Raw genomic sequence first — 17,728 nt, forward strand, 5'->3', positions numbered from 1 at the left:
TAACACTGATGAAAATAGCATTGCAGAACCACCAAACCTGTATGTGTTTTGGGTCACTTCTGTTGCATCACAGTGGTGTTGGGAAGGCCAGTTAGACAGCCTTTCCTCCATGCAAATTGGAAACGATTAGTGCAGGGGCAGTTGTGAAGTCTGATTTCGTGTGGGTGGCTTTATTCAGAGTTAAAATGATAGTTACTATCAAGGGGCCTGTTTTTTCATCAATATGGATTTTGAGTTGAAATTAGAATTGATGACTGAGTGCTTTTCCATCTGTAATGGACTTCATGTTTGAATTGTCTAGTGCTATTGGTGAGGAGCATGAATTCGATCACGGTTGATTTTAGCAAGAGTAAAGCGCTTGAAGGTGATTGCTTGACTGTGGAAATGCCAGTCTTTAAGAAGGGCCGAGTCTGGTCTCAGCTTTATGTAAGTAAATGTCTGTGAGAGGTTCAGCATGATAAATTTTGAGCAATTTCTTGTGCAACCTGAAGTCACAAGGGAGAGACAGAACATTGTGGATTTCGCAGGTTACTGGCAGCTATGGAACCTGAAGGGTACTCCCTTTCTCATTTTCAGTTTTCAGTCTCAAAGGCATAACACTTCCAGATTGGCTGCTGGTAGTTGTCACGTGCAGGGTCATGCGACCCGGCTCCGTTATGATTTGTGGAGCAATTAGGGCCACCGATATTTCAATTTTGAAATTAAGGCTAAGAGAAATAATGCAGTCAAAATTAAAATCAAGATCCACAAACATCAATGGAAGGCCCAGAACAAAATTTTCGTGGTTACTGAGCTTCTGTTTTTCGCAATTCAAGGTACAGACGGTTAATCTCCAAGTGCCAATAAACAGAACATTTATGCAACTCAGAAATGCTCATTTTGCAGCCACAGTTCAGTGTAAAATTTGTATTATTTGAACTATGTTGATTGCATTATTTTCATAGATGTCCTAGGGTCAAAGTGGTGTACACCTGTAATTCCACCACAGTAACTAGACATTTGGTCTGGTGGTGGCGGCATGCGGGGTGCAAGTGAGAACAGAAGTGACCCATTAAGCAAAACTTAATTGGTGGAATCAGACTCAAGGCAATCAATGTTGCGTACCTGGCACATAGCATCCTAACCTTCTGAGGACCTGAGGCCTCAGTTGACATTTATTGAGGAAACGCCCTTTGCAGGATGCACACTGTAGTATTGGGAATCACCCACCCAATAAAGATAGTCATGTTCTAACACTTTCAGTCAATTATTTTCTCAGAGTTGCAGCATCACAGACATCCACGGCTGGCCATTGCTAACCTCATCATTGACAAAACATTTCTTACACTGGGTTTAATGGATGCTGACACTCTATTTCCAAAATAATCTACAGTGAGTTCTGTTGGGTGGGAACAATTGGTTAGTAGAACTATTTACCAATGAACGGTATTTGTCCAAGATGACACTAGATGTCAAAGAACGGCCTAGTCATTATTCTAGACGGAAATAAAGATCAAAACACAGATCAAAACACACCGGAAGCGAATGATCAGTTAGATTAAAAAGTTTTATGTATTATTTAGTTTGTATATGGCCTTAACATATACAAATGGTAAAACAAGCATCAAAAAAGAACGGGACTTTGGTGAAACGAGTGACAAAGTGCATATGTGCTTATGAAAGATAACCTAAATATACATAAATTAGATACATATATATATACAGAAAAGTAGGACCATCCCTCTTTAGGTACATAAAGTTCTATCAACACCCTTAGGACTGCCTTCTTTGTTGTGAAAGAGGTGAAGAGATTAGGGACATCTAGTGTCATCTTGGACAAATACCGTTTATCAGTAAATAGTTCCGCTAAGCAATTGATCCCACCCAACGGAACTCACTGTAGATTATTTTGCTCATTCCCAGGTTCTGAGGGACACAGGGTTTACCCCATTATCTTTAAGGGACACTCTACTTCCAGCATGTGCATGAGCCAGTGCTTTTTCATGTGTCAATTTAAGAATTACTGGCACTGACATGCAAGGTGTGAAATATGTGGTTAGTGCTAATGTGGTATGTGCGTATTTTGCAGTCTTGCCAATATTTGATATCGACTTCAGCCCCCTGTAAAGCTATCATCTGTAAAATGAAGAAAGTGTGGCCTCTTCACTTGCAGGGCAGCTTTTTTCTGGTCACAAAATTGTTTTCAAACTTCCAATCTATTTCACCTTAACAGAGGCAACAGAATGCTTAATTAATGAGAAAGGTAGGCAGCTGTGTTGCTGAGCTGCTTTTGTATTGAAAGAGAGAATATTCTTAATTTAACATTCGGTACCATTGAAACTTCTACATTCTGAACGCTTGGAGATGTCGTAAACGTATTTCAAGCAAGATGGAATGATATGAATAAAAATCCAAAATGAAGGAGTGATTAGGCAAGAACAAGGGGAAAGAAGTGAATGCAAGTGGAAAAATGAAAAAAGAGATCTTGGCATCACTGCGAGTTTGAGGGGATTTGTGTAATGGAGTAAGAACAACAATGGTGTGGCGAAAAGAACAATATCAAGGGCTACGCAAAGGCCTTTCAACTGGTACTGAAAAAAGAAATGTCATAACAACAACATTCAAGAACTGTCCAATATAGGAGATGAAGCAGGTTCAGCTATGACATCTCTTCCGACAGGTCACCCTTGAGTGAAGAGCAGAGATGAATAAATATTCTTGTGCTCTATCAAAAAAGGAAAAGGAATACATCCTGCAGGTCCCCCTTCCACCGAATACCTCTGAGTGCTATTTGCTGAACCCCATATTCTGTATTCCCTTTCTGTTTAGCTACCACTGTACAATGCTCACATGCTTGGCAGCTAGGTTCACACTATAGAAGCACCCGGCATGCACACCCCCAGATTACACTTTGCAGAGCCCCTGATATATCTACTAGTCTTCAGCATGTTGGCCAGTGGAGAAGGCACTAATTCTCCCTTCAGACAACTCCTTGAAACTCCTTGAAAAAAGTACTGTGGTTCACTTCTGATACCTTGCTCACCTTTCCAAGATCCACAAGCACCTCAGCTTACAGGCCTCAGTTGAACTCAATCAAATTGTACCACATGTCTCTTTGAAAGTTTCTCTTTCTAGAATTCATAGTGAACACCCCTTACCTCTTTCCCTTTCACAAGTCATCAACATCAATATCACGGTACACTCATTTGTTCATAAAAACAGCATCACCTCACCACCATTGAATACTTCTGTACTTTCTCAAACACAAATGCTTTTCACTTCTGCACTACTCTACAGAGATGTCCTTCCTTTCCCATAGTAAAGAGAGCCGTAGCCTAGATTAACTTCAAGTAAGTATCCATCTTCTTGAGTGCAAATGGTCTCCCATTTTAACAATCTCCATGTTCAACATCTTCTGATGAGCACTCCCTGAGACTACTATGCATGAAATGCGATGCACCTACTATGAAGGTCTCACAACTACTGGCTTTCTTTTCCAAGCGATCAGTGCGTTTCGGTTTTGGTACATAATGGAATTTCTGAACACACAGGTTTACTTCTGCTCTACAATCCCTTGTATTCAACATTTCTTCAGTTCATTATGAACACTTCCTGACTCGTGCATACTACTTGATTCAAATACTATAACATCCTCAAAAATGTTTGATTTCTATTATAATTTACTAGTACGCTCCTATATACCACTTAGAGTCATTTCTGCCCACAAAGGATTCACCCTGCTCAATCCTGCCTCTTTGTTAGTTTAATGAAAATACTCCCCGATTCTTTTGCACGATTCTTAGAGATATGTTATGTTAAATGTGCGTATTAAGCCAGTGATTACCCAAAGGCATCTTGGCGCTGACTACGGAATGCAAAAAGAACATTGAGAGAGCTAGCTTCGTTAAAGAATTAAGTCTTGAGAGATTTCCTGAAAGTAGGAAAGTTGAAGATTTGATAGGGAGAGTAAGACAGTTCCAGGCTTTGGAAGCATTTGGCAAGACCCTGCTGCCACACCAGGCCGCACGCTTAAATTTAAGGGTTGTCACAAGTTTGGCATTTGCTGATCCTAATTGTCTGTTGGGAGTGTACCAGCTAAGGCAGTTTTTCAAATAATTAGGGCCATGACCATGTAAAGACAATACAAAGAGCCTTAAACGTGACTGTGTCTGATCGGCAACCAGTGAAGCCTTTTCAGGTGAATAGATACAGATGTATGTTTTGGATTATTAGGAAGGAGACCTGCACTGCGTTTTGAAGTGTTTGAAGCTTATTTAGAACTTCCTTATGTTCGTTCAACTAAAGAGTTGCAGTAATCCAGTCTGGATACTACTAGGTATACTACAACCGATTTCTAAAGTTGAGGTGGAATAAAAGGAAGGATCTTCTTTATCAGTTTAAGCAGGTAGAAGACTTTGGAAGAGATCGCGTTAATCTGATCTATCCAGGAATGTTTCTCATTCATAATGACTCCAAGATTACGGGTCTTACTAACTAATGTAGATATATCTGAAGGTTTCTATTACAATCCCCCACTACGTTCTTATGTGTCACCTAATGTATTACATTTCCATTCACAATGCTCACAAAATTGCTAAATTTAAAGAAGAACAATGTTGTTTTACTATTTGTCTATCAACATAAACACAGACAGACACCAATTAGCATCTGTAGTTAGTGGTGGAAGTGAAGTAATAAATCTAAAACGACTGAACTGGTCACATCGCTTACTTCCAAAATTCGCAGACAAAACAAAATTGATTATGGAGGCCAGTATAGCATCACCCCCTACTGCACTAAAAGCCTGGACAGAGCTTATGACACGTTGATTAATTCCGCACCCGGTATAGCATGTAGAGGGTCCAAAACACCTACATGTTCAGTGACACAGAAAACCCAAGAACTAAGGAAATAACTGAGAAGGGTGACGAGGAAGGTCAGAAAATCTGGAACACAAACAATCGCATGGGAAAAAAAAATTGAAAAGGGAATACAAGAACCATCTCGGGCAAGAGAAGAGAACAACGACAGAAGATTTCTGGACTAAGCTTCTGTACAACTGCAAACGATCAAATACCAAAGCCTTCTGGACAACAATAAATGACATAGGCAGGGAAGTGAGAGTGACGAATACTTCAAATGTCACCGAAAAGATTGGGCAGCTTACTTGACAAAGATCTTTGCTAATGAAGGGCAGCATTCAGTGTACAAAATTAATAGAGCTATCGAGTTGGACAGTATAAATAGCTACAATATTGCCTCTGTGTGACAACTCAATCCTTTCAGAACATGCACATTGTACACTGTTAAAAGTAGAAAAAGTTATCAAGGCAGGCAGCAGTGACGGTGCCACAGGCCCAGACGGCATTCCGCAAGCAATATACAGGTTGGATCCAAAATAATGGACCAACCCGTTAACAGCATTGTTCAAAGAGGTGGAACACATGGCCACTGGAGGGGGTCGATAATAAACCCAATCTTCAAGGGGGGTGATCGAACAAATCAAGTGAACTACAGGTTAATAGCGCTCATTGACTCAGAAGCTAAATACTGTGCTTCGTTAATACTGGAAGATTTAACGGATTGGATGCCACCACAACAGACAGGTTTCCAGAAAGGGTATGGAACCACCATTAACATGCTAACAGTAACAACAATTGCGGAGAAGTGCAAACGTTCAAAGAAAAAACTGCAATTCTGCTTTATCGACCTTAAAGCACCTTTCGATCGGGTCGACCAAACCCTTCTGTGGGTAAAATTAAGACAATGGCGCGTTCAAGAAAAAATGTTAAGAGCTATTGAATCATTACATACTGACACATAGATCCAAATCAACGTGGCAGATGGCACAATATTATCCAGGAGAATACTAACAGCCATGGGCCTTAATCAAGGGTGTGCGCTTGCTCCACACCTGTTTAATCTTTTTATGGCCAACCTACCCCTCCAGCTTGATCTGGTAAACTCCCACACTCCGAGATTAGGACCACTGACCATATCACATCTTTCATACGCAGATGATACTGTATTGCTAAGCCACAAAAGGGTGGGACTTCAAAGATTAATTGAGGAAGTTGCTGTATTTACAAAGACCAACAAATTGGAAATCAATATTACAAACACAAAAACCATGTCAATAGGAAACAAATCCAGTGCTCCTCTGAAATCAAACTCGAAAACGCCGTCACAGAAGAGGTTAACAACTACAAATATTTAGGCTTCTACTTTGATAAGAACTTCAACTTTCAGGCACACCAACAGTAAATGGTCAGAAAAAATAACGCCTTAATACATGCCTTCAGTGCACTTGTAAAAAAACTGGAAGGACCCTCTTTCCAGCCATTACTAGCAATCATCAATGCAAAACTGCTTCCCACGCTAGCTTATGCAAGCATGGTGATGCACAGTAAAGATGCTAAAATCTTGAATAAATTACAAACAAATACTTATGAACGTGTTTTTGGTCTTCCTTGTAATGCTTCACCTGCGCAAATCCACCTGGAATTTGGATTGACACAACATGAGACAGCAAGAAGGTACCACAAAATTAAATCATGGCACAAAATACGAAACAATTGGTCAAGCCCTCTAGTTACCGCTCTCTGTAATTTACCGATGAGCGACGTAAATTCGAGTTATAACAAGTATTTATTGTCGTCATTGGAAAAAACCAAAACAGTTGACGTATGGGATCTAAATCTGTCACACACTCCTTTTTGCTGTGCGATCAACAAAGCAGTAAAAATTCATTCACTTGTAGAAGATAAAAATATATTTCTGTGGCAATCACATGCCTGGATGGCAATCCAAACATATGTCACCTTGCAACAAGCAGCATACTTCTTTTTTTTTTTTACTTCTCCTGTGTATCTAAAGAAAATGTTACTGGCTATTCGCCTAGGAGTACTGCCGCCATTAGCGGACAAACCATCTTGGACATAAAAAGGACCTAAAATGTGCAGGTTATGTGGCGCCTTCAAGAAGTATTTTTCGCATTTGGTCTGCCTATGTCCCGCATTAAAGAAAGCAGGACTCTCACTGCTAAAACCCATCTTCAGTGAGAGGGGAATTTGTTCCTGCTGAACGGCCAATACTGAGCAGCCTTGACCCTACGGACCCTCAGCTAATTTGTAAACCTTTAAATTTTTTGCAATCACATCACAAATTACTTAAACAGGTCACCAAGGGCACTGCGCTGGCAGGAGAAAGCGGGTTAGATCAAAAAAGCAGATGACTGAGAATAGAAGACAGCTATAGGATTCTTTTAAAAACCTGGGACTCTGGTATTTTGCATGATTCGAAAAAAAATCCAACTTGTCACTTTCACGCACAAGGACACTTTATAATAACTTAGTTGAAAGACCATGACTATTTTATTTGAAGAAAAATGAAACACCTGAGTTGCTAAAAGGTTTTAGTACATTTCATATCGTCAAAATAACAAAGTGAACTTTTAAGAAATTGACAAACCAGAAAAGTAACAAAGAAGTATTTTATTCAAAATGGTTTTATTATCTTGTATTACCTGAAAATATTGTGACGATTTTATTGACGTATAACAATAAAATTGAATTGAATATTTGCCTATTCTTTTATGTAAGCGCTTACGGTCAGAGACAAATTTTTCCAGAAACCTTTTCTTTAATTTGCTCTTCAGATATTATATAGAGTAGGGTTTCTCTGCTTTAGGCAGGTTTAGAATATCATATAGTGTCGCTAAAGAAATCACCATCAGTGTTTGTCCCTAAACAATGGCAATATTGCAATGGGTGCAGCAGTATCCTCTGTGTTCTCTTCCCAGACTAATATGTTAAAGGCAGCTTTTGCAACTTTCAAAAACTGTTTGAGAATACCCTTTCCAATGCATCAAGCCTTCCAACCCTCTGCAGAAACAACTAGGAGAAATTTCCTGTCCAATTCCAACAGGCAACCTGAAACTCGTGGAGTTTGGTGTGTGTATGTTTGTGTGTGCCTTAATGGGAGCTTGGAAACCAGCGTTATCCAGGAAACCTGGAGAAAAGACCACGCCTACACTGACTAAAGCAAATATCAGCTTTTATTGATGCATGGGATGCAAGCCTCCAGACCACAGCTTTCCTATACGTTTTGCTCTGTAAACAGATTTCCTTACAATTCATTCTGAAACTGGAATCTCTCAAGTATGATCAGAAAACAAATGGCTTCAAAAAATGATTTTCTAAATATGGAGTCAAAATATAGGTTGAATGAATAAATCAGCTGCGGCCCGTGCAGGTAAGAGAGTAGGGCGGTGGGGCCGGGTGAGGGATTTCGACAGGCGACGACGAGGGAAAATTAAATAAATAATAAATTTTTCTCGCCTTCGTCTGTCGAAATCCCCCCATGCGGCCCCACCGCTCTTACCTGCATGGGCCGCGGTGGGATAAATATTTGAATCAAAAGACGATTAGTGCAAGTGGCACTTAAAAATAGGTTGAACTAAAGAAGGAAAAGGATCATCAACAAACTTTAAGGACTAGTTCTTAATGGCAGTGATCCTGTAATAAATGTTTCTTTTGTCTCAGACTAGTTATCTACACGCAACACATGGAACGAGCTGTTGTATGTGATAAAACTGAGTTTGGATCTTTAATAGTGCATCAGATACTTGCTTCATCTCACATGATTTAAACCTCAAAAGTTGTTATAATCTACATTTTAGTGGGAGCAGCAAACTTACCCCATCCCGCTGGTAAGGATCTTTTGCCAACAGGGTCAGTGACAGTGATATGGTTCCTAAATTGTGGTCTGGGTAGTGAGGGTCTTTCAAGGGCAATGTGACATCTTTCGGCCTAGAGAGAGGAAATAAAATAATTATGAAAATAAACACCGATTTCAAATCTTCCGGCTTGGGGTATCCGTCATTTTTTAAATTACCAATTTAGTTGCTCCTAAAAGGTGCATCCAATATTATGCAATTCACATATATATTTCATATCAGGTTACTTTTGAAAAAACAAACCTAAGGGCATTTTTATATTTTGGGTGCTGCATTTAAAGGGACAATATATTTTTATTATGGGTCTTTCCTTTTATTTTTTGTGCCATTTTCTACGTGTAAATTTGTGTGCTGTGTGAGAAACCTCTGAACAAAATGGCAAATGGATGTGATGAATGTTTAACATGTACAAACAACTGCATGATACTATTAGTGCAGAAAGGCGGGGATTCATGTGTTGTGGCCACTTATGAACCACTTGTTTTTACCTGCATGCTAATGCAGCATTTAATGATTAACAAATACTTTCAAAGATGGTCACCCTGGATGTCTGAATATGAGGAGTAGCTATTTCCTTTCCGTTATTTGGACAAAACAGAACTTTCAGGCGTTTAGAACTAATGGTCATTTCCATAGAACGTGTGTCTATATTTTTTAATACAAAAAATTACTTTAAACAGAAAGAATACTTTGCAGAACATCTAAATTATGAAACAGTTACTCAGTCAAACTAACAATTTACTGAGTATTGTACAAATATTTATAACCCCAAATTGGGGCAGTACTGTTTGAGGAACTATTTGCCACACACAGAAAACAGAAAAGCTAATATTGCAACAATTTGAAGAGCTTAAGGAAACCATCAACATTTATGTTGTGGCGACCAACTGGAATGAACCATGAAGCAGGTTTTTAAAGAAACCTAATAACACTAACAGAAAAACCTTATAATTTTAAACGCCGTATTGACAGTTAGATGTGATGGCGAGTTGATCCAAGTAAGCCATGGCATAAAGTAGTGTGCCATGGTTTCCCCATCATTGAAGAGCATGTAGGGAGGAATTAAAGAACAATATATTCCCCGTTCTGTTTCCAGTGGATCCTAACAATAAATCAGTGCCTACATCAACAGCTTTGTTTCCAACCACATCTGAAAGCACTGCCTTCCAAGGCCTAGGCCCAGTGTTGCGCGACTATGCATGAATAGATTTGTCCACCGTAGTTCAATACATCTTCTTATTATGATACCTGTCGTTAAATCAGAAATAGTTTTATATAAACAATAATTCACTCATGTAGCTTCAGTCTCAGAGAGTCGGTTTTGAGCTCACATTCCATTTTACTAGTCCTTGGTCATACCTACATGCAGGGTACTGGTGCATACCTGCCAACGTGAAGAACAATCTCACTGTGTGAGGAGGGGGCATGACCTTGAAGAGGGCGGGGTCTTCATGCTGAAAAGTACTTACAAGGCACTTTTGAACCCTCCCCGCCCCAAAGCCCCTGCCCCCCAAAAAAAGATTCCTGAGGCTGGTGCTGATGTCCTGGGGTGTTTAACTACCCCTTAATGGACGTCAGCAGTTCAACGCCTCGGAAAACGAACAGGAAACCACTATTTACAGAGGTTATCAGCTCGTTTTCCCTGCCACCCTGTGATATCGGCTCCTCACTGGGAGACCTATGATGGGAGCCCATATGGTGTGTCACTCAGGTGTGAGTAGGCAGGTATGCAGTGGTGTAGAGTAGTTCCATCGTCATGATTGCCGGTAATGTAGGCTTCCGGAAAGGTCCATGGAAATTCTGTTTGTTCCCCAGATCAGTGGTGGTCTGCATTTACATATGGATATTAGTTCACAATGACTGTTAGGCAACAATGTTGGCAGGGAAATTGAAACCTATAGAGTAGTTCATGGTAAAATGTTGTATTTGAACGCAAGCAACATGCAAGACAGAAAAACTGGGGAGGTTGTTTGAAGGAGACCTTTATGAATTGCCAGAGACGTTGATAGAAAGCATGTATGGGGCTTCACATTGGAAATGAAGCACATTAGATTTGACTACCAGATCAATTTTGAGGCAGTGATGTAACAATCTTAACAGGTTTTCACAAAATGAAGAGATAAATATTCAAGACATTTAATCGTGTATATATTCAAATATAAAATTAAGGGGAGTAGGCGGGAAAAAATGATTTATAAAGAGTGTGAAGTAACAAATATGAAACCAATGGATCTTAGTTTAATGAGAAAGAACTTGTTTACAATGTAAAGATAACTATGACAAACTGGGTAAGAAGAAAATGCAGGACCACTGAATTATTTATGTAATGTAGTAATAGTATGGTAATATTATTATTATGCAAGCAGTCACTTACATGTCACATAAATCTGCTTGCATACTTTTGATACTTTTACTCATAATTTAAGGGGAGATACTGAAGTTTAAAGAAAATGACTCGTTTTATAACAAGATTGTTAGGAGCAGCATTGGTTCATGTGTGCAACCTCTATAAGTAAGTTTACATCTTTTTATGTTCAGTGAAGTCATGGCGCAACAGCATTTGTATATACTAATTCATAATGCAATGTTCTGTGCATTGTATTTTGTTTGTGAAATGATAATTTAATATTACAAGCTACAACATGTTGGCAAGCAATTACACATTTTCATTGAATATAATGTTGAGCATGTGAATATGAAAATGTATCCAGATTGATTTCAAAGGGTGTAGGTAGGAGTGCCTTTAAGGCTGCTACATGTTGCCCCGAAGAATAAAACACAAGTGACACTGCATCATACAATAAGCTATAGTTGTATATGACATTTATCAAAATTATTATCACTTCAAAACATTGTGCTAGGCATGAAGCAAATCCATTGTTACTTAAAACTGCCAAATTATTTTGGCAGCATTTGTTTATGCAAATCTACAGGGTACAGTACCTTTCTAACTCTAAAGTTGTGAGATCCAGAAACGCTGATCCCATAAAATCATCTTGAAGTCCAAAATCATAATCAAAGACCTATGACAAAAACAGGAAGAGTAGAAAGAGTATTAGGTTTAATTCAGTGCACTCCTAAACATCTTTAGATGTAAATTGTTTTTTTTTTATTAATATTTATTTTCTTCGCAGTGGACTTGGATCTCTTGTGGTGAACTTCAGTGACATGCAAACTATTTTTTTTTTCTCGTTTGTGAACTTTCACTTTGTCAATTTATATGCAGTTTTGATTACTTTAAGGTTATTCTACTGACCCGTGACATTAGCTCTTTATTTTAATTTCTTTCCATTTCTCTACAGGAAACTAGTGTACTGTATATCCATGGCTGGTTCCCAGTTTTGCAATCAACCTTCTATTTTTCTACAGGTTCCAGGTAAACCAAAGTTGATGTGGAAAAAGTGGTTTGAAACATTTGAAAACTATTTATTGGGGATTGATGGTGTTAAGTTTCCATCAGAAAGAAAGAAGGCAATCTTATTCTGTTTTTTAGGTACAGCAGCCATTGATATTTTTGAGAATTTAGCTCCGATAACTGCTCCCGCTGGTCAAGGTGAAGGTTGGAATGTTGATAAAGAAGCAATAGCGAGACTGGAAAAACAATTTGTAGATGAACCCAAGGTTATGATTGAACAACATACTTTTCATAAAAGGAAACAACTTGTTGATGAATCTATTGAAGACTATGTTGCAGCTCTTGTGTGGCAGCCAATTATGAGTTTGGAGCCAATGTTGACTACTGTATAAGGGATCAGTTTGTTTTCAATTGAGAATCCAAGAAAGTGCAAGAAAGATTATTAGTTTGTCGTAATCCAGCATTAGCAGAAGTTTTAGATCTTGCTAAAGGTATTGCGAGATCTATTCAATCTGCTAGAGCTATTACTAGTGATGAAGTCAAACTTCTTCTCAGGTGTGTGCCATTCAATCTGTTCAAAGACCAATTAAATCAGGAGCTGTTAAAAGCAGTAAACCAAGTTGTGATAGATGCGGATTGAAAATGCATCTTGCTAATTTTACTGATTGTCCTGCTTTAAAATAGAAATCTATAAAATGTAATAAGTTTGGACATTTTAAAAGTGTGTGCAAGGCCATAAGACCTTCTCCGAATGTTTCAGTGAACTCAGTTTCTAGTGTTCAAGAGGATTTAAACAATGTACTTTTAACATTGTATGATCCCATGTCTGAATGTGTTATCAATAGGGTAAATGTACCTTTCAAAGCACCTTTAGGTGTTGTTCACATTGGGGAAGTAAGTCTGGATGTTATGGCAGACTCAGGGTCACCTATAACTGTTTTGTCCGATATATTCTTTTTTTTTTAAAGAAAATTGGAGGAATGTTAAACTTAAACATACTGATATCAACCCCAAACCTTTTGGCAACTTTGACATTAACATGTTTGGGCATTTTGAAGATGTTTTAGAATTTAAAGAACGTAAGGTTCTAACGAAAACTTATGTAGCCATTGATGGAGAGAACATTGTGGGTTGGTATGGCCTGGGTAAGTTGGGCATTATATTGTGTCCTGGTATGGATAGTCCCATTAGATTGAGAGACATTTCTGTTAATTCAGTCAATTTGGAGGATTCTAAAGTTGAATGTATTCTTGCTAGACACAGTTCTGTTTTTCAAAATAAAGTTGGTCAAGTTAAAGGTCTTACTCACAGGATTAAGTTTAAGAAAGGAGACATTCCTATTCAACACAAAGTACGTATGGTTCCGCTAGGTATGCGTCAGAATTTGAAGACCCATTTGGATGCTTTGTGTGCTGAAGGCATCATTGAACCTACTGATAGCTCAGAATGGGTTTCGGCAATTGTGATCACGCTTAAGAAAAATAACGAATTTAGGTTGTGTGTCGATCTTAGGTCTTTGAATAGAAACATAGTTGTTGATACCTATCTTTTGCCCAGAATTCAAGAATTATTAGCTGCTGTCAATAGAGCTAAGTATTTTTCAGTTATTGACCTAAAATCAGCCTATCAGGTGGTTCTTGATGATTCCTCTAAAGACCTCACAGCTTTTGTTAGATTTTTGAGAATGCTGTTTGGCCTGGCCTCAGCGGCCAGTGTCTTTCAGAAACTAATTGAATCTCTTTTTCAGGGCATGAAAGGGGTGCAGTTGTTTCAAGACAACATTTTAATTGATTATTTGGGTCACAAATTTTCAAGTCGTGGTATTTTTTCTAAACCGGATTTAGTCAGTGCTTTGGATAAGGCTAGTAAACCCTATGATAAGGATTCCCTATGCTCTTTTTTAGGTTAGGGGAGCATTACATGGGATTTGTTAAGGGGTATGCTTTAGTAGTGGAACCATTGAGGCAACTCCTAAAAAAAGGGACACATTTTGTTTGGACACATGTGCATGATGAAGCTTTCGATCAAGTCAAAAGACTCATTGCGCAGGCACCAGGTCTCAATACTTTTGACCCTAATGGAAAGTCAGTTGTTACTGTCGATGCCAGTGCTATTGGCTTGGGAGCAGTTTTTACCCAACTGGTGGAAGATAAGGAGAGAGTTATCTCTTTCATTTCTAGAGGTATTGTAGGTGCTGAGAAACACTACAGCACAATTGAAAAAGAGGCCCTAGAATGTGTGTGGCCTTTAGAAAAATTAAAAAACTTTTTGTGGGGACATCCTATTGTTCTTGTTACGGACCACAAACCTCGTGTATGTGATGGATGGTGTAAGGTCTGGCAATGCTTCTTCTAGGTTGGTAAGATTTATTGCACAGCTACAGGAATGTAAATTTGAAATAAGGCACATTTCAGGAGGTAAGAATGGGACAGCTGATAGACTTCCTCCCGCAGATGTGTCTGAAGAGGAGATTATTGATCACGAATGTGTGGTAGCGTAGTGGATGCACTTAGTTCTTGTGATATGGACAGTTCAGAGAAGGAATGGTGTGAACTTCTTGATGAGGATCAGGTTTTAACCAAAGTCAAACAGTTTCTGGTCAATGGTTGGCTGCCCAGTAAAAATTTGGATTCTTGTTTTCAAAGTTTCGCTCAAGTGGCCAATGAACTCACTATTGAGAATGACATGTTATTGATGCATGATTTATTTGTCCCAGCTGCTGGTATTAGGAAAAACTTGTCAAATTGGCTCATTCTGGACATCCTGGTGTTTCGGGTACCAAAAGATTACTCAAAATGAATTATTGGTGGCTGGGAATGGATGCAGTTGTTGAGCGTTTTGTGGATAATTGCAAAGTTTGTGTTTGTTCAGACAAACATTGGAAAGTGTCTACTGAGTCTTTGAGCATTCAAGAGGTACCTTTGGAACCCTGGCAGAAGATTTCCATAGATGTTTCTGGTCCTTATGACTGCTTGGGTAGGGAGAGTAGGTTTTTGATTGTGGTCATTGACAACTTCTCTAAGTGGTTGCATTATACATTTGTTGAGCATCCCAATACTGATGAGGTGGTATTTTTTTTAGATAAGATTTTACAGCTTGAAGGAGCACCTAAGATTAATATGTCTGACAATGGGGTGCAGTTTGTTTCAGCTAAAATGCAAAGTTTTCTAAAAAATGTTTGGGGTCCGTTCAGAAAAGGCACCTTTGTATTGGTCGAAGGCCAATGGTCAAGTGGAAAGGGCCAATAGATTTTTCAAAGAAGGAATTTAGTCTGCATTAAAAAGTAATTTAGATGCATTTGATTTTTTAAAGGAAAACATTTGGAGTTATCATATTACTCCCCATTCGAGTACAGGTGTCTCTCCTTAGGTCTTGATGAGAGGTAGACAAAGCAGAACTTTGGTCATACCTGATTTTGTTAAAATTGGTACTAAACAATCTTTTGAGGGTTGTATTGCAAAAGCAAGAGACAATTTGGGTGTGTCTCGTGCATCTGGTAAAACCTACCATGATGCTTATCAGAAGGTTAAATGAAAATTGGTTGAAGTGGGGGATTGGGTACAAGTTATCAAACCTCCTTCTCAACATGCTAAAGGTTCTTCAAAAATTTCCTTACCGTCTCTACTTTAAAGAGTTACAGATTCTGCTGTTTTATTGAAAAACAAAGGGTAGTGGAACAAAAGTGCTATTTTTGTTCTTAATCCTGGACAGGACTCTTTTTTTAGGGTTTAGGGTAGGGCAGGGTAGAGTCACTTACCTTTCAAACTTTTACCATGAGTATGCCTTTACCACGTATGCCTTTGCGTTGTAATGGCATGCGTTGTAAAGGTATAGTCGTGGTAAATGCTTGCGATGTAATGGTATGTCGTTGTCATTGACATCGCGTAGTAATACCTGCGTTGTAATGGCACGAGTCGTATTGGTATGCGATGTGATTAGTCATATTCCTCCAGAATATATGGCCGATCTCACACCCAGCTTTCAGAATACAAGTGAAAGACTATCTATTGCTGAAAAACATCCCAAACGTCACTCCCACCTCCTCCTTAGGCAAACTCAGATGTATGAATAAAGACACAATTTTCCTCTCTAGCTTGCTGATCTACTTCTTTTTCTTCAGTGTGATTTTTTGACGCTTTTGGGCCTAATACACACTAGATGAAAACCTAAAATTAATACATAAAGAAATGAAATAGCACAATATTATGCCCAAACCAACATTTTTCACATATTGTTTAGGACATTCATCTATATCGCATGGCCCCTTAGTGCAATGGCCTTTTCTTATGTTTAGAGACAAAATCAGAAAAGGGTACTAACTGCAATGTAATCCAAGATCTGCCAGTGGAAAAATGCGAGTATGATCCGACCAACCACACTTACTCACTTTATGAAGTAACTTTCAGTTTTTACATATTTTCCCCAGATGAACTATCCACGGATACCTGCTCTATGAAATCAAGGATTAGGATCACGATTACAAAATTTACAAAATTTCCCTGGTGGTCTACATCCTTGAAGACATTCATGATTTGAATCATAAAAATTGCAACGACAAATACAGATATCATGCAACTAGTAAATTAACTTAATTGTTTCTCCTAGAATATTCTCCCAGGGTGATCCAAAGTGTTCCTTACTTTTACCAGGGTGCATAAAGTCCTATCAATTCTTACAGAGTTTATGGTTGAAACTGTACATAAACAGGACAACATACATCTCATTATACAATTCACTTGCATTAATATGCAAGTTACTTCTGTCCCAATCAGGCCTGTCTAATGTACACCCATGAAGGGGAGGTAAATGCTATACTTTCAGAATAACTAATGATTATGGGATTGAGTTCAATTTAGAATACATTTACAGATATTCATTTATGTGGGTATCCTGAATATCTGCCATGTAACAAGCAATCACGGACAATCTTTGAACACCCATGGTTTAGAAGGCTTGTTAAATACATTGCTCTCTTTCAATTCAGCTACAAGAAAGAATGCACTGCGGAAATACTCACCTTGATGTATAATGGTTCTTTAAGTTGATCAATTAGAAGCGAAACCTTTTCTTCCCAAATGGGATTAAGATTTTTATGTCTTGTTTTACTTCTGAAGACTTCTTTTCCTCCAATTTTAAATTTGACATAAGGATCACTTGTCCCTGTTATGAAAAGCACAGGAAATTAAGAATGGCACTTATAGAGAATCCCTTTGTAACTTCTACATTGTTAATTGTGAATATTCTTGATTACTTCACGGCCATTTATTTGCGGTCGAGTTTATAAAAATATAACAGCAATATTAAGCACTAAACAGAAAATATCCAGGAAAACTAGTAGTGATTCCAACAACATTTAAACTATCATCCACCTATAGTCATTTTATTGACCCCATAACAATAAAGGTCTGTCAGAATTCTTACTGTAATTTGCAGTAGGAGTAATAATTCATTCATCACTATGATACAATACCACAGAGCACAATACATTGCGAAATTGCATGTTAATATTATTTAGGAATACGAATAACTGTAACACTGCATCATTGTAGTCATTCCAGGAACTAGCCATGGACGTATCACAATGCTGGTATTTTGCTTAATATTCTAGTCTTTAGTGCTATACTTCTTCTATTGTGTATTTATTATGATGCCTCCTA

At 38.4% G+C, this 17,728-nt stretch overlaps 1 protein-coding gene across 10 annotated transcripts in view; it reads right to left on the minus strand.

The window, feature by feature from the left end:
* The window catches only part of MCTP1 (multiple C2 and transmembrane domain containing 1), a 2,372,456-nt gene that overhangs the window by 1,325,556 nt on the left and 1,029,172 nt on the right, over window positions 1-17,728 (minus strand). For all 10 annotated transcript variants that reach the window (XM_085632490.1, XM_085632489.1, XM_085632491.1 and 7 more), the window contains exons 3-5: window positions 17,089-17,231; window positions 11,660-11,739; window positions 8,678-8,789 (exon numbers count right to left, since the gene is read on the minus strand). In XM_085632490.1, coding sequence (XP_085488616.1) covers window positions 8,678-8,789; window positions 11,660-11,739; window positions 17,089-17,231 — 335 coding nt within the window. The remainder of the gene's footprint in view (window positions 1-8,677; window positions 8,790-11,659; window positions 11,740-17,088; window positions 17,232-17,728) is intronic.

This window comes from Triturus cristatus, chromosome 2_1 (assembly GCF_964204655.1).
Source record: "Triturus cristatus chromosome 2_1, aTriCri1.1, whole genome shotgun sequence".
In the NCBI taxonomy this organism is placed as follows: domain Eukaryota; kingdom Metazoa; phylum Chordata; class Amphibia; order Caudata; family Salamandridae; genus Triturus; species Triturus cristatus.